Source organism: Xiphophorus maculatus, chromosome 12 (genome assembly GCF_002775205.1).
Source record: "Xiphophorus maculatus strain JP 163 A chromosome 12, X_maculatus-5.0-male, whole genome shotgun sequence".
In the NCBI taxonomy this organism is placed as follows: Eukaryota; Metazoa; Chordata; class Actinopteri; order Cyprinodontiformes; family Poeciliidae; genus Xiphophorus; species Xiphophorus maculatus.
Genome location: NC_036454.1, coordinates 25,969,298 through 25,996,705, shown reverse-complemented (window position 1 = coordinate 25,996,705; position 27,408 = coordinate 25,969,298). Strand labels below are relative to the sequence as shown.

The 27,408-nt window shown below is 41.2% G+C and overlaps 1 protein-coding gene across 14 annotated transcripts in view; it reads left to right on the top strand.

The window, feature by feature from the left end:
• The window catches only part of rimbp2 (RIMS binding protein 2), a 95,020-nt gene that overhangs the window by 63,774 nt on the left and 3,838 nt on the right, over positions 1-27,408 (top strand). For 4 of the 14 annotated variants that reach the window (XM_023343484.1, XM_023343490.1, XM_023343492.1 and 1 more), the window contains 21 exons: positions 2,324-2,374; positions 2,780-2,800; positions 5,542-5,746; positions 5,993-6,141; positions 7,381-7,460; positions 8,141-8,250; positions 8,341-9,213; positions 12,275-12,426; positions 13,427-14,098; positions 14,305-14,454; positions 15,333-15,494; positions 16,800-17,579; positions 19,860-19,968; positions 20,402-20,527; positions 21,877-22,058; positions 22,809-22,977; positions 23,150-23,212; positions 23,798-23,901; positions 24,340-24,366; positions 24,911-24,982; positions 26,438-26,572. In XM_023343484.1, the coding sequence (XP_023199252.1) occupies positions 2,324-2,374; positions 2,780-2,800; positions 5,542-5,746; positions 5,993-6,141; positions 7,381-7,460; positions 8,141-8,250; positions 8,341-9,213; positions 12,275-12,426; positions 13,427-14,098; positions 14,305-14,454; positions 15,333-15,494; positions 16,800-17,579; positions 19,860-19,968; positions 20,402-20,527; positions 21,877-22,058; positions 22,809-22,977; positions 23,150-23,212; positions 23,798-23,901; positions 24,340-24,366; positions 24,911-24,982; positions 26,438-26,572 (4,392 nt within the window). Of the gene's footprint in view, positions 1-2,323; positions 2,375-2,779; positions 2,801-5,541; positions 5,747-5,992; positions 6,142-7,380; positions 7,461-8,140; positions 8,251-8,340; positions 9,214-12,274; positions 12,427-13,426; positions 14,099-14,304; positions 14,455-15,332; positions 15,495-16,799; positions 17,580-19,859; positions 19,969-20,107; positions 20,528-21,876; positions 22,059-22,808; positions 22,978-23,149; positions 23,213-23,797; positions 23,902-24,339; positions 24,367-24,910; positions 24,983-26,437; positions 26,573-27,408 lie in introns of those variants that run through there. The other 10 variants (XM_023343487.1, XM_023343494.1, XM_023343497.1 and 7 more) reach the window with 8 other exon arrangements.

Genomic DNA, 27,408 nt, shown 5'->3' with positions numbered 1-27,408 from the left:
CCCCCCCAAAAGTTCATCCTCTTTATCCCTCCTTGGACACTCCTCCTGTTTGTTACATGCAAGCTCATTGGCAATTTGTAACGTAGAGTAGAAATGACAGAAAATAATAAAACAGAAAGCCTTTCTCGGCCATTTGATGGTCGAGTTTCCTCTTCTGTGCACTGGAGCTGACTGTAATGTCAAAGCGAACCCGGCAGTCGCTGAGATTGCTGATGGTGTGAACGTGATAGGAATTGTCACCAGTGCCATCTCTAGAAAAACAGTTTGTACCACAGTGTTGCCGTGGCTGTAGCACCCTAACTTCACAGTCAGCTTTTTACAGGCTGTAGCTCTCAGCTTTTTTTTCTCTCTCTCATTAACAGAAGCTCATTATGGGCTTATCTTCCTTCAGACACGGGCTGCTCTCTGTGTTCTCCCAAACTGATGGACTGCAAAGGAGATTTATCATACTGTAAAGTCCACACTTGCTCTTATATTCACGTGGAACAGATGTTTGTAGCTCCTACAAAGAGAAATGTCATGTATTCTGCTGTGTTCCCCCACAGTCACAGTGCTTTACGTTATGTAAAAGCTCATTCCTCTCGCAGGCACTACAGAAGTGTTGCTAATTACTTTTGAAAACAAAAAACTCAATTGAATTAAATCTATGTTTATTTGCACAGAGCCTTAGAAAAGGCAAAGCAATTAATTTCAATTACTCCACATGCTCAATGGTGACAGAGCGATTTTTCAAAAATAGGCAATTATCCAATAACGAATGGAACGCAAACAATCAATGTAAGACATATAACCGGGGCATTGCAGATATGCCAGCAGTCTATGAACACACTTCATGATGTATTTAATGTGAACAAAGAACGGCATTCTGCGCCGTTTCTGTTTTCAGAGAAACCAGAAACGAAACGGTTTAGATGTTAGAGTTGTAATATTAGCTATACAAAATTATTCCATGAACATTTTGTCCCGCAATGCATTTTATGAGGATTTTATGCGATAGACTAACACAACGTTGTGAAGTAGCATAATTGTGAAGTGCTAGTATAGGTATGAGTTATGTTACGCTTTTTTAAAACAACTCTGAAAAGTGTGGTGTGTATTTGTGTTGAACCTTTCTGAGTTAACACTTTGTCGAACTTCCTGCCAGCTGCGATTACGTCTGCTCGATCTCAGAGTTGATAGACAATCTAAAGGATTGTCAAAGATTTTCCATTGGATTTATGTCTTGAATTTAGCTGAGCCAATGCGACACATTAAAGTGGTCCAAGCCATTCCACTGTTGCTCTAGGTTTGTTTGTTGTGCTGCTTCTGAGAAGTCTTCTTCCAGAACCGCACCGTATTTAGTTTCTTCCATTGTCCATCAACTCTGAGCAGCTTCACTGCTGAGAAAAATAATCACCCAAATCATAATGCCACCAGCGCCATTCTTCAACTCAGATTTAATTTGTTCAATGGAACATTCTTAAGGTCACACTGAACCAGAAGTTTCGATATGCTCTGATCTGATCAGATCCCCTTCTCCTACATGTTTGGTGTGATGGATTCAGCAGAGCTCTTTAAAATGTCAAGCGATGGGACGCTGTTTTACAACAGAATCTTGATATTGTCTCCTTAAAAACTTTCTCCCTCGATGTGCCTGCTTTGCTCTTTGGTCTCCATTATGCTGTTTGTTCACTATTGTTCTCTAACAAGCGTTGGAGGCCTTCACCGAACTGCTGAACTCACACTGAAATTAAATTAAATGAAATTAAATACATGCAGACTCCATTTCCTAATTGGGCAACTTGTCAAGGCAGTTGGATTTTAATTAAGGCTGTCAGAGTAAAGGGGGGTAAATACAAATGCACACCACACCTTTCCTTTATTTGTGAAACATGTTGAAGACCATGTACAGTATTTTTTCTTTTTACTTCAAAATTAAGCACTGCTTTGTGTTTTTTTTGTTTTGTCCAAAAAAAAAAAATCTTAATAAAATACTTAAAATGTATGAGTATTTATGCTAGGCCGCTGTATATTCACTGTATTGGAGAGACTTTGTTCTCTTATAAGCAGATTCAAACAGGGAATTAACATGAAAACATGAAAACAGTAGAAGGAAAACCCACAATATTTAAGTACGATCTGAATTATCGATTTAATTAATACCCTGTTGGGTTTTATTGGCTCGGCATCTGTAGCAAAGGAAACTCTGTAACTTGTTGTCTTGTTGAGTTCTTGTGCCTTTAAAATGCCTCTATGCTGTTTGTGAAAGCCTTTCTCTGGTTTAAGTGATATTAAACATCAACAAAGAGTGCTACATGAGTGAACTGCCCCCTGTGTTTCCCAGGCTCAGGTTGAGGCTAAAAAGGAACATGAAGGCGCTGTCCATCTGTTAGAGGTGAGCGTCTGGACACGGGGGTGGGGGTTGGCTGTGTGTTTTTGTGTGGGTGCTGCATGAGAATGTACCTCGATGAGATCAGGTTGTGAGTAATTTTCTGATCTTTACTTAGTCACTTTAGAAAACCTTGACAATCGTGCTATTTCTTTCTACAAATTCTATTTGAATATATATTCATATTTGGTATTCTTTGATTTGTTTTTGAAATGAAAATATGCACTTTGGATCCATATAAGTGACCTTTGTACAAGTTTGGCTATATGTTAGCATGAAGCACATTGAAATGTTTATATATACAGTATATATATATTAATATAATTTCAAGATATGTGTGAGTGATCACATATTTGATTTCTCTCCCTGCATCTCTTTTTACTGTATGGGTCTATGTTTATGCATAAACAGAACCACTTGGACAGCATGCAGGTATTTCATAATTGCTTTTATTTATTTCCTTGTGCTTTTTAGAACTACACTAGTAAAATACAATAGGATACAATAGACTATGCAGTCAAAAAAAAAAAAACATGTAATAGAAATGATGTTTCACCCCACTTCAGAAACTGTTATTCAATGTGGGCTGGGTTTAGAAATTTAGCAATAGGTGCTATATATCTTATAAATTTGCTAAAGTTAGTGGTGGAGGGGGGAAAGTAACATAAATCTGGTACCACCAGATGGAAATTGGGAGGTGTCAATTTTCAAAAGTGTTCTGAGTTTCATTTGAGAGTTTCATTTTAATCTTTATTTGGCTTCACTCACTGAGCGAAGGCTCATATTTTCCTTCAGAGAGAGTTTACAAGTGGAAACTCAGTCTGCTGCATCAGTATTGCTTGATCATGAAGAAAAATTCAGGCACAATGAATGTTTTTTTCCCCCAGCAGGTTATTGTTCACAAACTTCATGTTTATAAAAATAAAATCCTAATTGTTTACATGTGAATGAAAAAAGTATCTTGTGCAGCCCCTTATTTCTTTACGTCTTCAAATCCTTGGAGCCTGACTCATCTCTTCGTGCAGTCTTGTTGAACAGCAGGATAGATTTTGTGATGTTCTTTTGACAGCGCAGCACTTAGCAACAAGTTGTAAACCTTGAAAGTATGAAGAAAGCTCTTACAGAGAAAACAGTGATTCGTCTATATAGACAGTTCATCTAGAAGTAATTCACATTACTTCACTTTTTCCACATTCTTATTTTAAACCATGTTCCGAAATGTATTCAATTCTTGTTTTTATACTTAAAACATGTCACTTCCCATGTATTCACAGCCTTTATTCAAACTGTTGATGCACATCGCGCAGCAATCATAGCTTCAGGTCTTTAAAACATGAAGCCGTGAATTTGGCACAGCTGTTTTTGGACGGTTTCCCCCATTCGCCCAAACCACCCTGTTATCATCTTTGCTGTTTGCTTTGGTTTGTTGTCCTGCTGGAAGACAAACTCCAGGCCCAGAGGGAGGTCAAGAACACTCTGAACAGGTTTTATCCAAAATGTTTCTACATTCCTACATTCGTCTATCCTTCCGTCTCGAGTAGTCTTCCCATTTCTGTGAAGAATATTCCTACAGCCTGATGCCGCAAACAACCGTGTTTCACTGTAGGAATGATATTAGGCACATCTTCCCTCCAAACGTGATGCCTTGTTTTTTGCCAAAGAGTTAAATCTGTGCCTCATCAGACCAGAGAATTTTATCTGTCATGGCCGGAGTCCTTCAAGAACTTTCTTGTTAAATTGGTGGATTGATGCAGAAATGTTTGTCCTTCTGGAAGGTTCTCCTCTCCTACAGAGCAATATCAGCATGGCGTTCTTGATCACTTCCCTGAATAAGACGCCTCTCCTCTGATCCCTCAGTTTAGATGGCCACCTAGCTCAAGGGAAAGTGCTGATGGTTCCAAACTCTTCACATTTAAAAATGATGGAGGCCACAGGACTCATCGGGGTGAAGATTTGTGCCTTGAGATAAATCGGGTTCAAAAACTTGCACATTTTATTCATTTATTTCCTAAACGAAATGTCTTTCAGAATAAGGCTTGTAGCTTTTTCTGTTGTCCACTGGTTGTCCATTTTCCTACATTACTTTACGAAAAATGTTTGTTACATTGAAGCAATACTTAAAGAAATAGGGGCTGATTCAAGACTTTTATCTGTGGCAGACTCTAGAAGCTGAACGTTTTGGCAAATTATAAAATAAATTTTCTTAGTTTCTGGTACATTAACCTGAAATCTTAAAGAGAGTAAAATAATGCTACATGTTATTTTTTTAATGGCATGTTGAACGTTTTTCTGCATGTGTGTGAAGAATGTCTGTTTATATTCTCTCTTAGATTTGTAGAAATTTCACTGTTTGTCTTTATGTAGCATGCTGTTTGTAGCATGTGTAAAATGGTCTCAGAGTGTCCAAAACAGCACTAACTGGAGTTGTTTATGAGGAAAAGTAAAAACAAATCAAGTGCCTTAAGGTGTGTCTTTGGGTCAGACCGCTGAGAAATGATTGCTGATTAATTCCATCATTAGGCTTTTGTAAACGTGCTGCAGTGCCTGGACTTTCCTTGAGTTTGTACCTCAGCCTTTCCCGCCTTTTTACGTATATGAAAGTGGTTGAAATTTTTCTTATTGTATTCTTTTGTTGTAAAGACCACAACCAACAATTTTTAAGGTGACAATACATGTCTCTTTCAGGTATATGTGGAATAAACGTAGACGTCTTATTTGGTCACTACCAAATGCATTTTTGATGTTTCACTCTCAGGTTCAAATTGTTGGTTTTGATCTTCGCACTGTGATCTGCTCAATAAGAAAAATATACATTTTCATTCTCGTCGTCCAGATTTATTCAAAATCACTTAAAGGTTGCATTTTCTTTGGATTTTCCTGGTTACTTGAGTTTTTGTTCTGTAGTGTTTCGTATCGTGTCACTTGTGGTGTGACGCATTACAACTGCTCTTATCAGTCCAACATTTAATACCACTCGACATTTTATTTGCATGCATGCATTGCTGTTCGGCATGTGCAACGTTCAGAATAATGTCAGCATTATTTTTGTACCCGTCTTACTTTTCTCTTTGTCTATCCCTCCCTTTGACCTTGCCTCTTCGTGTGTCCACGTCTGCCTGCCTCGCTCTTTGCCTGTTTCTGCTCTATGACGCTCCTTCGCCCAACGTCGACAGGCCAAAGTCCGAGAGCTGGAGGAGAAATGTCGGTCTCAGAGTGAGCAGTTCAACCTCCTCTCAAAAGAGCTGGAGAAGTTCCGGCTTCAGGCTGGGAAATTCGACATCCTTAGCACTGAACCCTTAACTGTGAGTGAGTCTCCGGGGTCCCCCAACAAATCCTTGTCACAGCTCCTCAATGGATTGGCTGCTCCAGTCGAGAAAGGTATGGAGAAAATCTTTGAGGTTTGTGAATTGGTTTTTTATTGTCATTTCTCTTTTAAAAACTTTGGACTGCTAACTATCTAATAAATATACAAGTGTAGCTGTATTGTTTGCACTCAGTCTGGTAAAAAAAAGAAACAGTTTCAAGTGTCAAAAGATTAGTTGGCGGTATATTTATTTTTCCTTGCGCCTCGTGTTGTTGTTTTTTGCTACGAGGATCTGATGAGAAGGCGTGTTTGTTCCACAGACAATGAGGGTCCAACAAGCAGATCTTTGATATCTGAATTCATTCGACCACTCCAGATAAGTGGAGACAAGCCCGAGCTCCTCTCCGTCAAGCCAACATTCCTCAGTCGCAGTCGAGCCAGCAGCCCAGCACGAGGTTTCCTCTCTGAGGTACCCGCCGGTGCCCACTCTGATCCGCCGTGGTCCTTTATTGAGTGTCTCTCTCTTCCATTTCCTGTCTGCTCTCCAAAGTGCAAAAAAAACAATTTGGACACGTCGGATCTGAGAGCAACGACGAGCTCATCCGTTAAACTAGAGGCTGTGGAGATGGAATTCTAGAAATTGAAAAATAAAAGTATTTATGTAATCCTTACTTCAAAGCGCAACTGTGGTTTTTTCTGCATTACTGGAAACCCACAGCCGCAATAAAATCTTCCTGCTTATGGGACTGAGGTCTTTGTGCAAACAAGACTAAAATGTAAACTGTTACAGCATTGCTCCTCAACTCTTTTGCAAGACAGATTATTGCTGGCTTTTGTTTTACACACCTCAACATATAGAAAAGCGCCATAAAACAGGATGTGGCTTCTTGGAAAACTTTTCACAATAAATTACAGCTTTGCCAATATTTGAAATGATAACTCTCAGACTTTTATAGATAAATAAATTATGACTTAATATATTGTAACTGTGCAGGAAGCTTTTGCTGCTTTTTTGTCAGTAACAATAATTATATTATATAATAATATATTTGAGTTCTTGTCACACACAGCCGCATTGCTCTTGGATCAGCATCTCTGTTTTTGGCTGATGTCTCCCTTCCCATTTTTAAGTTAAGCATCAGTCTAAATGAACAGCCAACATGCCAACACAGTAAATACTTTATTTTCTTGAGGTTTCGAACACCTCTAATTTTTTTGTCTTCTTTTATTTAGAAATATTTACCGTGTTTGCTTAGTGAAAATCTCTTCAGAGGAGAATGTTGTCAGCACATTCTATTAGAAAAACCTGATCAGTGACATACCAGCCTCCTTTCAGAGCAAATCAAGTGGAAACACTGCTAATTCTGGCCACTAGTGGATTTGTTAGTGTTTCAATACTTTTATTTTCCAGACATTTCTCTGCTATCCATAAGTGCTGTGTAGCTGGCACTCACTTTAATATGTGTTACTGACAAAGAAAAGAGTGTGAATATCCACACACCATGGATCCATTAGGGTATATTTTCTTACTTCTTCTCCGTCTAAAACTTTATTTCAATACAAACTGTTACACCTGTTATCATATTGTCACCCATTATGTAGCACATAATTTTCTCTAAATGTGTTTTTCTGGTTTTTTGGTTGTGAAGTGAAGGAGAGCTCACAATGGAGCAGAAAACATGATTATTTGTCTGTGATGCTTCTTCAGATGGACAAAGGGCTGAGCTCAACTACCAGGTCCAAACCACGTTTCACAGGGAAGGTCCGTCTGTGTGTTGCCAGATATAGGTAGGTAATATAGAAGACAGCGTTTCACGAGCCTTTCACAGTTCAGCTATATCATTACACCGGAGGAATTTTTGTTCAGTCATTTTAGTTTTAAAGTTTAGGAATTTTTGTTTCCTAAACTCTCAGAAACTTAAAAGAGGAAGCAAATGTTGGGGCGCCTCATAGAAAATACTTACAGTAAACTCTAACTGCTGTATTAGCGTGAATCATGAATGACCTGAGAATATTTGCAGAAGATATATTTTCTGGTAATCCTACAGAGAGTAAATTTTTTAAAATGATTATATACACAAATCAGGCAGAACATTATGACCATGAAGAGGTGAAGTAAATAACACTGATTATGTATTGATCATGGCACCTGTTTGTTGGTAGGGTCTATTGGACAAAATGTGAATATTTTATCCTCCACGTTTGTGTTAAAGGCAGTACAAATGGGATGCCTGATGGAGAGTATTTGCAAATCTGCAGGTCTTCTGAGACATGCCTAGTCTGCAGTGGACAGTCTATCCCAAGTGCTCCATGGAAGGATGAGTGATAAAAACTTGTTGATGCACAGACCAGACCAGTCAGAGTGACCATGCTGGTCATAATCTTGTGCCTGGTCATAAAGCAAACCAAAATGTATTAAAAAATCTCTCTAATTTGTCTTGTTCTATTATTTTTGTTTAATATTCTAGTTACAATCCTTATGATGGGCCTAATGAGCACCCAGAAGCAGAGCTCCCTCTGGTGGCAGGGAAGTACCTCTATGTTTATGGAACAATGGATGAGGATGGCTTTTATGAAGGTTTAACACTCAATAAAATGTTTTAGTCTTTTCTACTTTGCCACACAACTGTATAACCATTTATTGTTATTATTATTTTTGGTTTTTCAGGAGAGCTGCTGGATGGACAGCGGGGGCTCGTCCCATCAAATTTTGTGGAATTTGTCCAAGATGACGATACGCCCTCTGCCCAACACAGGAACACTACGGTTAAAGAACCAGGCTACCTCAACCACAGTAGCCTGGGGCCTCCGCGACATTCGAGCGGCACCGGTACAAGACCAAGCATAAGCAGCCTGCTCTCTGACAGTAAGCTAGACTGTCTAAGCACCAGCAGCTTGGGCATGGACCTCCTGGGCTCCTCCAGCAACGGGACCGGAACCTTGGACGTCAGTATTGATGAGGTCGGTGAAGACATTGTGCCTTATCCCCGCCGCATCAACCTGATCAAACAACTAGCCAAGAGTGTGATTATTGGCTGGGATCCTCCTGTGCTGCCACCGGGATGGGGCCCAATCAGTGGCTACAATGTACTGGTTGATAAAGAGGTCCGGATGAGTGTCCCCTACGGGGGCAGGACAAAGTCTCTAATCGAAAAGCTCAATCTTGCCACCAACACGTACCGCATTTCCGTGCAGAGCATCACAGACCGGGGCCCATCAGATGAACTCCGCTGCACTCTTCTTGTGGGGAAGGATGTAGTGGTGGCACCATACTACCTGCGGGTGGACAGCATTGCTCAGAGCTCCGCTGAGCTGTCTTGGATGCCCAGCAACAGTAACTACAGTCACACTATCTTCCTCAACGGTGCAGAGTATGACATGGTCAAGGCTGGGGGCTACAGGTACAAGTTTTTCAACTTGAAGTCCATGACAGTTTACAAGGTGAAGGTTGTTGCACAGCCACATCAGGTGCCTTGGCAGCTTCCAGGTGATCAGCGGGAGAAGAGGGAAATCTCTGTGGAGTTCTGCACTCAGCCTGCAGGTCAGTCTCTGACACATAAACTCGCAGTATTGATAAGCAAAGATTTTTTGGGGTTGTCACATTTGGTTGTATTGCCATAACGTCCTCTGATAATGACACGGATTCTTGGTTGCAGAAATGGCATTGCTGGTTGAATGGCTAGTTTCTCAGCACAACAATATCACTACCATACTGCTTTAAAGTCCACGTTTAAATGGCAAGCCGATAAAGGGGCAGTATTATGCAAAGTAAAATTTTTTTAGCTTTACATCATGGTAGAGAATATTATGCCCTCATCAAAAACAGGGCACAGTGTTGCTTCGATGCTTTCATGCATGCTAATCTCCCTTGGCAACCATTCAGCTGTCCAAAACTCCTGGTTGGACCTAGCCCCGCCTTTGAGGGCGAAACTCTTCCTGGGATCTGCAGTTTCCAAGCTACGGAGTTTTTGCCTCACAGAGCAGCCCTCTCCCGACTCCCCCTATCAGCTCCTTCAGACTAGCAGCAGCAATTAGCAAACACCTGGTGAAACTGTGCATCTAGTGAGCTTATTATACGAGCTGCTTCTCAGTGCAAGACTTGTTAAAGGGTTAATAGAGGAGTGGTCTTGTGATGACTTCCTGACTGCGGAATTTCAGAAAGCGCAGGAGTTTTTAAAGAGACAGAGACCCAATTTCAATGTATTAAATTATAAAATCAAATTTCCTTTAAGTCATATTTGATATATACAGCATATTTATAACAACTAAAGAACACATAGTTGCTTGATTGTGCTATAAAATGGCACAATGTAGTTGTAACATATAATGTTCCCCCTTTAAACATGCATGCCACTTTGAATCAGTAAAGAGGCCCTGAAATGAAAGCAGACTTATTTCCCCTACTTTAAATACTTATAATTAGGTGCTATTCAAATGCAAAACTAACTTCAATACCCTTTCTAGCTCCAGCTGGGTCTCTTTTAAGGCTCAACCTAAAACAGTTCTCTAGCTTTCTAGTCCCAAATTGCTTCAGTTACTCTTTACTAGAACTGCCTAGTATTAATTAGTGTTTAGAACCAGCTTAAGAAATGCATCTTATGTGTAATGATTGTGTTACATATTTTCAATACAACGGCAGCACTGCAGATTCTTCAGTATTTAAGTGTGTCTTACAGATTTGCAAAAAAATTATCAGTTCTAACACCTGAACTCAGATAGTTTGATGGGTGTTATTAAGACTAATAAAAAAGCAAGCTATCCAAAGAGTTTTGAAGTTTGTTTTTTTTTTACTTCCCTGCTCGCTGTGTGTGGTGACGAGATAACTATGGGTCGTCGTCTATTCTAACATCTGTATTACATTGTATTTATATCTCAGGGAAAAGAATTGCATGAATTACCAATTAGAAATTAAAACAAGTAAGATATACATTTAAAACATGGCTTAATTCTTATTAGTTTCAGTGAATTATTATGGGCCTCAACAGTGTGTTGCTATTTTATTAGAAACAATTATTTCTTAGCATGGGAATGCTACTTGCTACTAAACATACACCAAAATCAAGGCTAGATTATTGTAAAATCTTCTGTGTGAGATTTTGCTAATGCAATAAATGATGAATTTAGTTTAAGGCTTTTTACGCATCTTCACCAGTGATGTCTGCAATTACTTACTGGGATATTAATGCATGCAGAATAATCTAATCAGAAGGCTTCAGAGCCAGAGGTCATAACTGCACGGCATTGAAAACAAGACTTTCTTACAGAAGGCTTAGATCTCTCAGGCTTTTCTACCACAGGGCTTTTCGCTGCATTTCTGTCACCAGCTGTCTGGCTGTGGCAAAGCTTTGGAGAGGGAACTCAATAAAAGGTTCCTTCTTCACGACCGCAATGTTTAAATTCAGCACAATCATTCAGATGCGTTGGTGTGAGTCACTTCTCGAGGCAAGCAGGAGGTCAGCTTATTGTAAACACACAACACTATAGGACAGATATAAGTCAAGGCTGGAAGTTGGAGCTGATATTTGTGCTGGCAGCTGATGCAGCTACATGCTGAGAGTTCATTAACGGATCTATCTATTGGATGTGTTAATTAAAGCCACCTGAAATAGCGTGAGTTGGGGTGGCGGAGAGCTGTTGTCAATATGAAAGACAATCTCTTGAAGCCCTATATTAAGCTTTTACGCCCAGCATGTGTTTTTCAAACAAGCCACTTCATTAGTGCTCAGTGATACAACATTTTTGTCGATATTAGTCACCCGGAGCTGCAATTCATTGCCTGAAAGGGAAGCAACTGTGTGCCCGCTGGTTACCAGAGTTAATGAAAGTAGCTGGAGGGACGTATTTATTTAAACTCTCATTTCAGTTTAGCAGAGGACATTGTTGTTTATGATATTGGGAGCGTGAAAATGACAGGAGAAAATTGAATCTCCAAGCAGTAGCTCTTCCTTTTTCCACGGCTGCGTCGTCTGCTGGCGGGAAAAGTAGAAACACGATTAGAATGTGTGGATGTAGCCTGTCAGTCCCATCCTGAGACTCTCACAGCTGCACATTGATGCATGGAGATACTTCTCCACGACTGCCGCTGCTCACTTCCACTCCAGGTGAGCAGCAGCACTGCACAGATGGTACGTTATTTAGTATGCAGCCAGCGCTGACAGATTGTAGAAATTGCTAACTGTGTTTCTCTTTGAAAATTGTCAGCAAACTCTGGCAGCGAGATATCGGTTTCCAAAGAAATTATGGTTGAATCTTGGCTAACTTGATTTATTGTTTTGTATGTAACAGCTACAGCTGAAGTGGAGAAAAATGAAGGCTTATACAATTATGTTAAGAAAAAGCATACACGACGAGACCCCAACGCTAGAACTGACACTTGATTCTTACATTGACTTTTTATAATGTATGCATTCGCATAGATACGAGAATATCCTGCAAAGTAGTTTTTGATTGTAATTATTTCAGACACGTCAATCATAATATTCTATTTAGAAGTAAGAGCAAAATATGTAACGATTGAATTAGTTTGCATCAGGTTTGATCAAATTGACTCAAATCTCTTCAGAGACTGTTGACCTTTAACCGGTGTGTGTCGTCCTCCTCAGGGCCCCCTCTCCCTCCTCAGGAGGTACAGGTCCAGTGTGGCCAGACTCCAGGGGTCCTGCAGGTCAGATGGAAGCCGCCTCCCCTGACACCTTCAGGAACCTCTAATGGGGCTAGTGTAATTGGCTATGCTGTTTGCACAAAGGGACAAAAGGTACCTTTTCTTGTTAGTCTATAATGCAGGTTGTAGAGGCTGAGCTGCTTTAGCTTCCTCAAGGGCTCCTACTGTGGGTAGATCTCTGTTGCCATCTCCTGGAGGAATGACTAAATGTTGATAACCCGGTCTCTTGGGACCAGAAAAAAAAGATATGAATCCACAGAACAGTCTCCATCAGTCCCTGCTGTGCTTATTATTATCCCCTTGACAGTTACTGGTTTGCAAGTTCTGCACACTTGTCTGATAACTAGGAGGATAATTTATTGCAAGCTACAATGCTAGGAGAAGAAAGTCCATGAATTACATATGCTTATTAACTTTGAATAATGTGCTATAACTTACTGAGAGAGAGAGAGGAAAATCCAGAAAATAATTACTCTTTGCCCTGGCTGCCTATTTTATGTCCAAATTCTAAGATTTAGCCATCATAGTAGAATTATAAAACCTGCAAAAATCACGAATGGTTGGAAAAAAAAGGAAAAGAGCTCTGGAAATATTTGTCCATATTCTACTTTCTGTAGATATTCAGACCTGCCAAAAACCAGAATCACATTTTATACCTTTGTAGACTTTTCCTGACTGTGTAGGAAACCTTCTGTTACATGATAGATAACTTCTGCTTGAACCTTAAACCACTGCCCTCAACAAGTTTAATGGGTTTTTTTTGGCAAAAATATCCTGTGGACTTCATTCCTTCCCATGCATCACTCTAGCTGTAATGCGATCTCTCTTGATTTAACTGGAAAAGATCTATGAAAGACTGAATTTCATAGAGTTAAGTTTTATTAAGCCCGAGAATAGAACAGAATTAGAAGATCTCAGAAGGATTTACAATTTGGTGTTGTTTAAACGTATTCAGTGACGCTGATAAATCAGTCATGCATGATTTTTTTTTTTAAAATATACGAATCTTTAATTATCTACTAGAAATGTGTCCTTCGAAAGCTGCAAAATGTGACTCACCCACTGGTTTAAAAACTCTTCCTTTCAAATGCAGATAGCAGAGGTCTTGTACCCCACAGCCGATTATGTGAGCGTGGATTTAAACAGGATTCAAGGCCTGGAGGCCAGAGAAGTAATTGTAAGGACGTTATCAACCCAAGGAGAGTCCCAGGATTCCCCCGTGGCCACGATCCCACACAACCTCTTGGGCTCTCCGCGCCTCTCCCACAGAGTCACTGCACCTCCCCCTTCGATGCCCCATCCGGTGCCACAGCCTCATCCAGTACACTCCCAGACCCATCCTCCTTATCCATCGACATATCCCCCCAACCACCCCCAGCCCCAGGTGCAGCCTCTGCCCCGAGCTCAGCCCCACACGCTGCCCCACGCGCAACCGCACTCGCAGCCCGTCTGTCACCCTCCTCCTCATCCTCAGCTCCACTTTCAGCGCCACTCCATACCCAAGTCGAAACCATTAATAAGTGCCAGAGAGCCAGAAACCAAAGAGCACGAGGTGGGCCTGCGGCTGGCCCAGCCGTGGGAGCGCGCCCCCTCTCCGCTGCCGCCCATGCACGGAGCCAACTTGGAGCCTCCGCACTTCCCACCACGGCGATCCCCCTCTCCTCAGAGGATCCTGCCACAGCCTCAGGGAGTCCCTATACCCAACACCATCGCCAAGGCCATGGCCAGGGAAGCTGCTCAAAGAGCGTTTGCTGAGGGTAATCGGGTGCGTGATTGACTCTGCAGAGCTGAATGTTTCATAGAGATTTATTTAGAAGTCCTTTACATTAGAACATTTCAATAAGTTCTTATTCAAAATTATGTTCAAATACAATATAAAAACATAGAACACTATTTAAAGATGTGACTGTGCATATTTTCTCTATCGGCTCTCCTCTTTAAATTCTGATAGTGTAACGGTGCTATTGACAGGTCGAGAAGCGCAATATCTTCAGCGATCGAGGTAACGCCTTGCATCCACTCAACTCGGACGAGGAAGAGGACGGCTACGACTCTCCGCATGCAAGACGAAGAGGAGCCTCAGTTGACGAATTCCTCAGGGGCTCAGAGTTGGGCCGACAGGTACCTGTCAGAAATTCAAAGCTTTGCCCGTCCGTCTCTTCTCTGTAGGAGACTCGTTTAATGACTCGTCTCTGACTGATTTTTCGAAAGTTTTGTTTAGTTTCGATTCAAAACGTAAAAATAGAAGTAGAAAAGTCGCAACACTTCCATGTACCACATAAAATACGAAACGATCTCAAATACATTCAGCTGATTTCTCAGTGCATTTCTTTGTTAAATAAATCACAAGATTTTAGTTGGAATTTTATGCTCCAATAATCTGGAACAAACTTCCAGAAATCTGCAAAGCAGCCAAAACACTGAGTTCCTTTCAACACCTGTCTTTGATTCATAAAAAACTGGAACATTGATCAATATATTTGGTTTACATTTTCTTGATGATATGGACGATGGCATTTGACAATAAACTAATGTTTATTTCTTGCTTCATAATTAGTTACTCTTTTATGTTTTTATGGTGTTAAGAACTGCTTTGTTGCTGAAATGTGCTACGTAACTAGACTTGACTTAACTATTGTGACCATCACATCTAGACTTACATGCCACTGGTTAATAATGAAAATAATAACTTTTATGTCAAAAAAATGGTCAAAGTCACATTTTATTTGGATGTAAAGGACAGACCACAAGTTGTTTTGTGTAGCATTAATGTAACATTGTTATGGTTTCTTTAGTGTTTTTCTTTAGTCAACTTTAATACTGTGTTGCAAAATCCATTTAAAGTCATTATAAAATGAAAAATAATTAAAAGAAAACTTTAAGGTTCAAAGAGTGAAATTTCAGCACATCTTACAATGTGTCAAATATTTGTATGTCACTAAAAGTAAAAGCTTGTCACCTTTCTCCTTTATTTGTTTATTTATTTTTGGTTTGTCTAGCACCACCATCATCACTACAGCCACAGTGAGGAGTACCACACCGAGAGTAGCCGGGGCTCCGACCTGTCGGACATAATGGAGGAGGACGAGGAGGATCTTTACTCCGAGATGCAGCTGGAGGAGGGTCGCAGGCGCAGCATCAACTCTCACAGCACCCTTAAGGTACACATTTGACTGCACACCTGCCATAGTCAGACGTTGAATGAAGGACAGCGTTTTTAGGGAGCTGTGGATCCATCACCTGCGTTGCATCAGTGCAGTCGGTGGCTTTGCCCAGCTGTACTCTTCATGCCTAGAATCAGCCCAGCCTGCGGCTACACACCTTCTCTCTCCTGTCCTGCTTCATTCATCCCAGGCTGTTCTCATGGAGATGGCTTTGCAAACATAAGTGGAAAAAAAACCCAAAACAAAACATGCATGTGAGAAGTAGAGGAGCGTAAACTAAAAGCACAAGCTTTTTATGGTTTGCAACGCCCCTTGAAGCTGTTGGTAATGCACCCAGGAGGCTCTGAAAGTAATAAAGTGAAATGCTGAAGTATGAGACACCAGTGCAAACTATAATGTACTGAACTGTATCACGGTCATGGCATATCGAGCACGTACGGGAATCTCATTTAAGTGATTACTTAAATGGAAATGTTCACTTTTGTTTGCGTTCATCGTGTCTGGATGTCTAACCTCAGCGTGTCCATTGTTGGCGTACAATCCTGTCTCTTCATTCAGTCTGTGAGTGTGTGGATGCACAGTCTGTCATCATGATAAGAACATGAAGCCATGAGAGTCAGAGTCACTTCACTAACTGAATGCATTAAGCTGAATAGTATTTACCTTTACTGCTATGGGAACTCAAAAATATTCAGGTCTGGTTTCTTTTCCAGTTTGAGCACCAGTACCGTGTCTCATTCTGCCATCCTAATCTGCAATAAAGTTTTGTCCTTATGTTCATCATCATTAATTAAATACCTTTATTTTAGAATTTCTCTTTAAATATTGTTCCAGGACTAGCTGCAGATAAATGAGATGAATATTTTCCATCTCAAAAATATCTGTATATTTCATTTCGTAGCCACTCATCTTCTTGTTTGTCTCTGATCCGTGGTCCTAACTTCTTTCTGATATTTCACATTGTCTACATCCGTGTTGTTCTTTTAAGATGTTGCTCCATCTTTGAGTCTCCACAGATTCCTGTTCAGAGCATGCCATTTCCTCTTCACGGAATGAGACTGCATGTGTTTCTACATTGCCACAAATAACTAATTCTGTCTTTATTTTGTCTTTTTCCCCCCATTTGTTCTATTCACATGCTATGTTGTTTCCTGCCTGTTCTAAACCCTTCGAAAAACTTTCAAACTCCCCCACCCCATCGCAAAAATTAAAAAAAAAATGAATAAATAAACTGAACCTTTTGAATTGAAACCCTGAATGAACTATAAAATCGTGGAACGTTACCTCCTGGTCACGACATAGGCATATTACAAGCGTCAGGACTTAGCTGAAGAGAGAGACTGTTGGGATCTCCAGAGGGAAGTGGTGAAGCAGAGGTCGCTCCGCAGCAAGCGTCTCCACAGCATCCCGGAGGTGGCCGAGGAGGAGTCGGACAGCCTGGACAGCATGGGCCAGCATCTGAGCTTCGAGGAGGGTGGGCGGCCGGGCACGCCGCAGACTCAGCGGAGGTGGTACCCCCAGGAGAGCCACCACGTGCGCGACCACCTCACCCCGGGCAAGAACATCCGTCTGCAGCGCCAGCGCTCCTCCCCTCGCTTCACCGACGGCCGCTACGGCTACAGTGCGGACGACCGCAGCTACGGACGACCCAACCGGCAGAACACCAAGAGCCCCGACAGCGGCTTGGACTGCGGCAGCGAGGAAGAGGGGTCCCTGGGACGGGGTCACCGAGGGTATTATGCCCACGGGAGCCCCATTCGGGGGCCTGTGCGCATCATCCACTGTGAGGGCCCGGTAGAGAGGCGAGCCCTGGCAATGGGCCGTAAACGAACTCTGACCCGTCAGTGCAGCGTAGAGGAGGAGTTCTCTGACGCCCCGGTGACTGCTGACAAATCGGTACACACGGGCGACTTTAGGAACAGGGAGCACATGGGGTCTGGTCGGGAGGTCGGGCCACGAAACTACTCCAGGGAAGGAGCCCTGAGCGAGGGCAGGCTGAACGAGCTGGACAGGGTCTATTACAGCCCCCACAGGGAGGCTAGAACCCAGTCTCTGTCCAGGCTCAACCGGGACCAGCCGCTGGTGTGTGAATCAGAATTTCTGCTGTATTTTCTATCAGCAAGCTGCAACCTTTGTTTTTCTTTTTTTTATGTAAGCTCCCCCCCTTTTTATTTATCTTTTTTTTGTTGTTGTTTGCCTTCTTGTTTTTGATTTCTGGACGAGATGTCATGTTTCATGGTGGGTCTTATTTGATTTCCTGTTTTTGTGTGAATTACTTTGTTTGTATTCAGAACGTCAGCTGATTTTGGAGTGGCGTTTTTAATTACCTAAAGGCCATTTTAGGTTTGGATTCCTCATGTCTTTGCGGGAAAAGGCTCCATTTGAAGGAAGGTCTCTGTGCAGTGCATGGGGGACGTGCTGCTCATGCCTTTTCTTGCTTGCCTGTGCCTTCTCTCTGCCAGCTGCCGCCTTCATATGTTGCTGTTTTCGTCCCTCTCACGAGAGCTGTAGCCATAGCGCTCCATCCTTTGTTTGGAGTTTTATGTCAGCATCTCTCGCCCTTCATTGCTACAGTTAGGGGGGCTAAGTCAAGGCTTATGCTTCCTGCAGGATTTAATTTTCAGTCCATAAAAATCATCTCTTCCTAGAGATGCACCCGTCAGAATTTTACAACCAATTCTTTCTCTGTTTTTTTTTTTTTTGTAAAAGTTTGACCTGCTGGTACTAACCGGTACTGATTTCTACTTAAGAAATCTCTTAAAACTGTATACACCCTTGTTACAATGGTAGCTTTTTGAGATTTAAAAAAATGGCAATTTTATTTATATCACCTTTCCACATAATAATTTGACATACAGTATTTACTGCACTGTATAATTCAAGTGGCAAAACAAATTTATTAGAGCAAAGGATAGGGGTCATTAAATTTAACTCAAATTAAAAGAAAAAATTTAAACAAATAATCTGTTTGTTACCAAACTAGGTTGCAGCATTTGTAAAGTTTCCCTGTTTATTTTTCCTCTGAATGTGACATCATCTGTCTTGAGTTTTATTTCAGTTGAATTGTACAGGATAGATGTCACATGTGGAAAAAGTTTTTAATTTATTAATCATAAATTCATTGAGACTCACAAAAACCCAGTATCTTAACAGGAGTGTGTGCATTTTGAAGACATAGGAGCAACACTGAAATTATTAGTTTATGTGTGCAGTCATGTATTGGTTACTGTCTATTAGGACTCCAGTTTCACAGGAGTAGTTGTTGCAAAACAAAGACAAAAGATTATGGAGTTTACATTTTAAACCGTGTTTAAGAGCCGATGTCAGTGAATAACACGGTTAGCTTGTTAGCATTACTCAAACAGGTGCTTGAGTGTCGTCAACACTACTACCTCTACATCAGAAATGATTATGTTCCTTAGCAGAAGTCAAAAGATCCAAAGGGGAATAAATAGAGTCACTTTAGTGGCTTCCTGTTATCTTAAAGTGTTGCTCTCTCTTGACCAGAAATTACCACAAATTCTTGTTATTTTTGCTCAAATGCTAGTTTCCTTTTAGATATGTTCTTGCATCTCTGTTCATCCTCTGACACCAAATGGCTAACCCTACTCAGTATCGTCAGTAACTGCTCTTTCTCGGATATGGTGTGTTCACGATTGAAAAGCGGTGGGACATTTGACTTTCCGAAGCTCCGATCACCGGTCAGAGCTGGTCAAGCTGTAAATTGCTCAATTCCAATCGCTCGCCAATTTGTCGGTGCATCTCTACCTCTTGCTTGTGTCTTTTACTTTGTTCAGTTAAGCAAAAACAATCCTCATAACTTTTTCATACGTCACATGTTGTGATTTTTGTGACTGCCAGCAGCCACCCGTAGAAGCTGGCTGCTGGCCAACAGCATCTTTATTCATTTGTCAGTCAGTGTCACTTTATTTCGCTCATCTGTATTATTCCAACCTGTTTTTTGGGGGGGTTTTTTGCAGTCATTTGCTTAATTTTCTCATCGAGAAGCTGACATGCACAGAACAAAACAAACCAAATTAATGGTCTTTAGCTTCACATTTAACCCTAACTGAATCTGAAGTCCACATCCTTGTGTTTGGGGTTTGCTTGCTTTAATTGTTTTAATGTTGGGTTAGTGGATTTCTTTGTCATTTTATCATTATTTTTGCCTCCCTAAGGACAAATGGAAGATATATCATTTGCTCTTATGGTTTTTTTAGCTTGGTTTTTTTTTGTTGTTGTTTTTTTTAAGAGATTGTGAAAATATTCTTAGTTATTTTGAATGTTTTATTGTCTTGATATTGTTGACGGTTTACATTTCTGATATCTGATACCTTATTTCTTTATTTTTTGTGTCCTAAGATTATTGGGAACTCGCCATCACACGGAAGCCCCGATCGCCTGGACCACTCAGGGAGGAGGCCGGTTCACATCGGCACCCCTCCGCAGCGACGACCCATCCCATCCATTGGTTAGTGAGGTCACCACATAAGGATCTCCACCTGCAGGGCGACTGATGTTTGTGCTAGTTATACCATGCATTTCCCCCCCATAGAGCTTTAAAAACATATAGACCCTTTGTTTTTGTTGGGTGTTTGTGTGCCCTTTAGAGGTCCATCCTCATGAGCCGGATTCACCAAATGTTCACATGCAGTTTTGCCCGAGAGGTTATCGCAGACACACTCTCTAAGCCTGTTTTTCTTTTTTTTTTTTGTGGGTTAACATGTTTACATGACCATCCAATCTGCCCTCTATGCAAACATTGCTGTTTTACACCCGTAGCCTCCAGAGTGAAAACCTTCGTCATCCTACTGTCTCAGCATGAGTGAATGGGCCGTGGTTCTGAGCGGAGTGTGTGAGTGGGGGATCTCTGATCATAACGTTGTGATTGGTGTCTTCTGTAGAGATCACCATGGACAGTAACAGTGAGGGGAGTGAGGGGAACCTCTCACCCGTCAAGGAGGATGTTTACTATGGCAGTGTAGCTCGGCGCAGGATATGGCGATCTTTGTCCTCAGAGGATCAATATGGTATGTGGCGCAGCTTCTCCTCAGGATGGCAAATCACCATAACATTGCCAGACAAGGCCAAGAATCCCTAACGGAAACAAGCAGTGATGTCATGGTGGCCTTTATTCTGTGCAGGACAGTTAGCTGCTGTGTTAGCATAGCTTAGCTGAATAAAGCTGACTGGGGAAGATTGGCCACTTTTTCCCTTTGCTGGAGAATGACTATCCCTTTCCTGTTCTTTCCTGTTTGTGCCCCTGCACCTGTAATCCCCACGAACCCTAACACACCAACTCTTCCCATTCATCTTCCATATCAAAGCAACTCTCCACCATAAGACAGTGTACCTCCTCCTTCCCACTACAGCAGCCATCACCTTTTCCTTCTCCCCCTACCTTTATAGGGAGCAGATAGCTTCTTATGTTCATTTTTGCATGACCTTCCCCCTTTGCTCCCCTTTAACAAAACAGTGAGAAGGAAAGCCGGTATTGAATGAACTGATGCACTACTGAATGAATTGCTTTGACAAACTCTCAATTGTACATTCATTAACTCCGCTGCCATCTGAAACAAAGACCATTGGGCATCTCCCACACGACACACCTCAGCTTTCAAAGTTACTAGTCAGTCAGACTCCCAATCTGCCATTGAAACATTTAACATGGTGATCCATGAACTGCTTGAAAAAACTGATATCAGGTTCATCCCTTCCCCCTCACTGTCCCTGATATCTGCGTTGCCAGGAACCACCGGGGCATTTGATTTGTTACCTCCCACCGGAGCACGCCACATCCTGTCGCCTGTCCTCTGCTGCATGTTGCTTTTAGACGTGGCCTATGTGTTTTACATTATGCCTGCATGTGGCACAGGAATGCTCCTTCTGTTACGTGTAGTCCCAGTAAAAAAATGTTAAAAAAAATGCGTGCATGTCGATCAGCCTCTGTGAGATAAGGCAGTGAAACAGCAATGAACAGTACTGCAGTGTTACTCGTGTCTTGATGTGTCATTCCCTTGCACCCCAAAAAACCGCTCGTCCTCTTGTGTGTTTGTGCTGTAAGCGTGCTTTGTGGTGTTTTGGTTACTGACACACCAGCAAGCGAAGATGTGTGAACTAAGAACCTTGATGTGTTTTTTTTTCTTCTTCTTGAAAGTAGTCTTCTGTAAGTGTCTGAACACAACAGGGGTTTAATTATTCCAAATGGAAACAAATAAAAGCTTCATTACGGCATTCGACCTCTGGCTCTTTCTTCACACGTCTCATTACGCTGTCCCCCTGTCAGCCACAAAGAGATATCTTCTGCTCTCGTTGCCTCTGCAGCCCGCGCGGCTGTATAAGGCTGGTAGTAGCAGCAGAGGCCTCCTCTGTGTTTCAGACGGCTACGGCGGACGCAGGCACGGCCGGGGACGCCAATCCCCAGATTATTTTGAGGAGTCCGAATCGGAGGACCTGACCAGAGTGTTTGTGGCTCTGTTCGACTACGACCCTTTGTCCATGTCTCCCAACCCGGACGCCGCTGACGAGGAGCTGCCGTTCAAGGAGGGCCAGATCATTAAGGTAATGGCTTCATTCTCCACATCTCAGTCATTTGTATGTGATATAGAAGATGATCAAATTTATTTTTGTGATTAGATTATGCTGAATGCGTCAACATTTTCGTGGAAAATTAGATATTGTTTTTTGCATGTTTGTATTAGATAAATACATGATGAATTGACCCCGATTTCATTAATTTTGGGAGATTGGTGATCGGCCACCGATCCTATCTGCCTCTGCAAAGGCAAATACAGTTTTTTTTTTTTTTAAATTAGTGTCGGCCAATATTGGAATTGGCGGGTGAGCTTGAAGAGTCCTACCTGGGTTAAGCAAAAAGAAAAAATAGATCAGACTATTTCTCGAGGGTCCAAAGTTGTAGAAATCAAGGCCCAGATTGTAGAATGAGAAGAGACCCCAAGTTTCTGTGTCCACTGTGAAGTTTCCACAATCTGTGATGATTTAAGGAGCCTTGACATCTGCTGGTGTTGGACCACTGTGTATTATCAAGTCCAAAGTCGGAGCCGATCTCCCCCACAAATTTTTTTCTCCATCGTCCAGCAGAACTTGGTAACTGTCCACACTGCCAAAAGCACCATTACCTGTTTTAATCACCATTAGATCACTGCAAAAAATGGACTTGTAATGTTGCAAATTATTAGACTGAAGGATTCAAAGATTTTTCTTCTGTAGATAGGTGCTTTATCAGCACTAACGTCTCTGTGTCACCTCTTCTTTTTAATGCCACCTTCCAAATAAATCTGTTTTATTTAGGTATTTGGCAATAAAGACACGGACGGATTCTACAGGGCAGAGATCAGAGGTCGTGTGGGGTTGATCCCCTGCAACATGGTCTCTGAGATCCAAACAGAAGACGATGAAATGATGGACCAGCTCCTCAGACAGGGCTACCTTCCACTGAACACACCTGTGGAAAAGTTAGGTGAGATCGATTTTGTTTTTCTTTCCTGCCCGTGCTTTTTCCACCCCCCTCCTATGCTCCGCTGCTATCTGGCCGACTCGACGCTGCTGCTAGCTTGCCTTTTACCGACCGACCTGCCTTTTATTTCCTCTGTTGTTCCAACCTAAATATGATTTTCTTCTTTCCTGTGAAGTGAACTGCGACCGTTTTAAAGATGGACGTTCAATAAATCGCAGGTCCAGAAAGTCCAAAAGAGGTTTGTGTGCACTGAGACACTCCTCTGCCTCTTCTGTGCTGTTTTCCCCTCTCCTTTTCATTTCCCAACCATTAAATTCCTCCTATACTGGCTGCTTTAAGCTGTTGCTGACTAATACTTTGTCACAGTACACAACCGGATCATGTGATGTTGTTTCCTTTAATATGGTTTGCTTCTTTTTGGATATAAAAAAAGCATAAATTTTCTCTTTAAAGTTTTGTTTTTGGCCTGGTTCAAACACCTTTGTTGCTTCCATTTATTAAAAGTTTTTGCAGTTAACAGAACTTAATATGTTTTATGTCAAAAATTTATATATTTTTAACAGCTTAAAAGTATTAAAAAAATCATATATAATTCAAGAGGGCTAGCATATCCTTCATTTGGCGGGTATATCATAAATAGCAGGACAAAATATATTACATTATTTAACAACATGATCTATTTTCTTAGAAGCAAATTGTAAAGAAACGAGGGGGAGGCAGCTCAGCGATGATTCAGTGTACACATTTGTTATACCAGAGTGGGAGAAGCTTCAACATTCCTAAAACCAAAACCTTTACATTTTCTCACTCTTGTTCTTCACAGAAAGAAACCGACGGAGCGGCCGTCAGTATCCAATGTCAACGCGGAGGATGGTGGCCCTGTACGACTACGACCCCCGAGAGAGCTCCCCGAACGTTGACGTCGAGGTAGCGATCTCTAGAAAATCACAACTTTTTAAAAAATTTTCCTATTCGAAATAAAAAAGCAGGGGGAACAAAAATGCCCATGAAATGAGAAAATTCTATTTTATTTGCATGTTTTAGTTTACAACTTCAAGAAAACAGCAAATATGTTAAATAATAATATTATGTCTGTGTTTCTTTGTTGGGCTTCTTTGCATATAAAAGCAGATAAATGTAACCGTGTTCCTCCCTGGCTGATGATAAGTGGCTACGTTGTTAGATGTGTTTTCTGACAGAGCGTACAGAGATGTGTAGCTGTAGGTACGTTCACAGCTGACGGAGGCGTTAACCTCTGCAGTCGTACTTTGGGTATTGAAAATACTTTCCCATGCTGTTTCATTTGGCCCCTCCCTCTTGGTTTCACTCACTCTCACCTTTCTATTGGCACTGCCACCGACTCAGTATGAAGGCAGCAGACTGAATGAGGAGGTGAGTGAGGGTTGATGAGGGTACGCTACCGTCTACTGTGTGTGTGTGCGTGTGTGTGTGTGTGTTTCCTCCCTTGATTTTTGAACTGCAAAGGAAGAGGTAGGCGTCGTATGACAGGCCACGGCCCTTTTGTCCTTGGTGATCATAATTACCACCCCCTTTCCCCCATGCATCTCCCTCTCCTTCAGTTTGCTCTTTTGTGTCGATCTTTCTCTTATTTACTTTATCTGAGACGTGTTTGGTCTGTGTGGTCCCGTCGGCCAGGTCCGACAAAGCGTGTTTGCGATCCTGTCTTCCAGTTCCAACATCTGATGCATTTGCAGACGTGCAGTGGTCCATTCACTGAGGCTGAATTGACAAACTTTAAGATGCATCACATTGATTTGGAGAAGGAAGCACAACATTTCAAACTCATCGAACCCCAGTAGACTTGGTGTTTCTCTGAACGTCTTAGAAAAAAAACCAAAAAAACGGAGTCTGCTGTTAGCAGCAGTGTGAGGAGCAAAGGTCGACTCTATCTCAAAGTTTCTTCTTTTTTCGACAGGCTGAGCTGACTTTCTGTGCCGGCGATGTAATCACAGTTTTTGGTGAAATAGATGAAGATGGTTTTTATTATGTAAGTACTTCATAATTGTATCACCTTGCTGTCAAAAAAACCCCAAAAAAAACAACACACACACAAATTGATGTCTTTAAAATGTTCTTCTAGGCTGCTGGAGTTTTTTGATATTTATTGAACAAAAACTGAAACATTCATCACTAAGAGTCAGTGTCTTGGTGAAAAGACTGCTCTCGAGTCGCCCCGGTGACCGCTGTGATGTGTAGCTGTAGGTTGTTTTGATATAAAACTAATCCAATAATTGATCAATCAATTCTGAAGGATAATTCATTTAGCTGCTGTCTACCGAGACATTTAAACAAGTGAAGGCCTTTTGCATATTTATTTTTAATTCATATCTTTTACATTAATGAAGCCATTTCACCTAATAAATCACATTAAGATCAATTTCCAAATGATCTAACTGAATGAGAGGAAACCAATAGAGGTAGCGCAAAGATTCAAAAAATTCAAAGCAATGTTTTGTGAAAAATAGATACACTATCAAAGTATTGTCTATTCACTGTCTAATTAAGATGGTAAATAGTTTTGACTAAATGTAGAAACTCAAAGTCTTGTAGCACCAGAAAACCATCTAGAGGAGACGGAGCAGAACACCTCACTGTGGTCTGGATGTTTTTAACCTCACATCTTAGAGGACCAGACTGAATCTCCTGAAGACCTGATCAGGTGACTTATGAAAATATGTGCATATGTTGCATTAAAGTGAGAATAAGATTTTATATTTTTTTTAAAGCCACATTGTTAAACTCATAAGGAATCTATGAATGGGAACAATCCACACCAGCAAATAAAATACAATCTCCTGCCTAGAGAAACGTTCACGTTCAAAGATGCAAACCTGGAATCTCTCTGCTGACTAAAACTGACAGGCTTACCATTCACAGTCATGGAAAAATACAGATTTTATTCAAAAGCAACATAATGTCACTCAAAGATGAATTTTGGACTCTTTTCCTCATTCCGTGAATCCGGTTTAGAGGTGATTAAGTCATCTCTAAACAGTCTATATTTCCAAAGGTTTTCATTAGTAAAATCTGTAGTCCAGAGAAAGTTGTTATATAATTCATAGAATGTGCAAAAAAGTTATCATTTTGGGTTTGTTTGTCCCCCCCCCACCTTATGGTTCATGACACGAAAAACATGCTCCATCGTTTGCAACACTGTTTATTTATTTTATGTCTGCTGTTAAAGGAAAACATTTTGTTTGTTTTGAGTCTTTGCTATTTCTTTTACTACAGAGCAAAACGACTGACAATGCGATCGCTCTGATTCCATTTTCTTTTTTTTTTTTTTTTTTTACATGAATTTTTTACGACGCAAATCCGCATCGGTTTCCCATCTGGCCTTTTAAGCTCTCTTTAAGTCACTACATCAGAAATGCGCAAACGGTCGCAACGGTGGCTGGCGTTTTGGGCGGCTGGCGTCTAACCGCTGCTGTGTGCTCCGCAGGGCGAGCTCAATGGACACAAGGGGCTTGTTCCTTCCAACTTTCTAGAAGAAGTGCCTGATGATGTAGACGTTTTTCTCACTGACTCCCCATCTCGGTATCCCCAGGACTCTCCGGCGAGGATAAAGACCAAAAGGGTACATGCTCCTTCGCAGTACTAGCCCTCTGTCATCCATTTGCTCTTTTCTGTTCCCTCTATCTCCTTCAGTTCCGTGTCTGTGAGTGTGTGTCTCTCATTGGTTAAAAGGGATTTCTCACTTCAGCGCATTATACTGTAAATAAATAGATGTTTAAAATCTATGAGGAAAAAAAACAACAACTAAAGAGTAAACTTACAGAGGTACTTTTATTTTTCATTTTTTACTACTGTGAAAGGGTGTGCATTGTATGACCAATGGAAATACTGTATTCATAAAGCATTCTCAGAGAGAGTGAGCCGAACAGACACACACTCCTCCTGTGACTTTTGACCCGTGTCTCGGAAAACAACAACAGTTAACACTATTTTGCAGACGCCTGTGTAACATTCTAACAGATGCTTTATGAATATATTCTGTGTTTGACCTGATTGATTTCTATTAGAGTAAATAGTTTTGTTGTACTGAAAGATGATCTATGTAGTCTGTAGCTCAGCATGGTATAATAGTCCAGATGCATGACCCCTCGAACATTTTATATAAAAAAAAGACTTCAACTCTAGCATAGTACAACTTTTTGTATCTACTCCTGAATGCCTTGTTTTGTAAATTGCTTTCTTGTAAAGTAGCGAGCAAAGGTCACTTAGCCTATGTTACCAAACAAGAGAATCATTTCAGATGTGATTATTTACTAAATGTAAATTTGTGACGTTGATTTCTTTGTGTTTAACAAAACGATGCAACTCTTCGAATATTTATAGGTGTCATTAGATATTTCTTTCCACATGTTGTACTTTGCCATTTTCGTAGTGCTAACTATTGAAATGCCATCACCA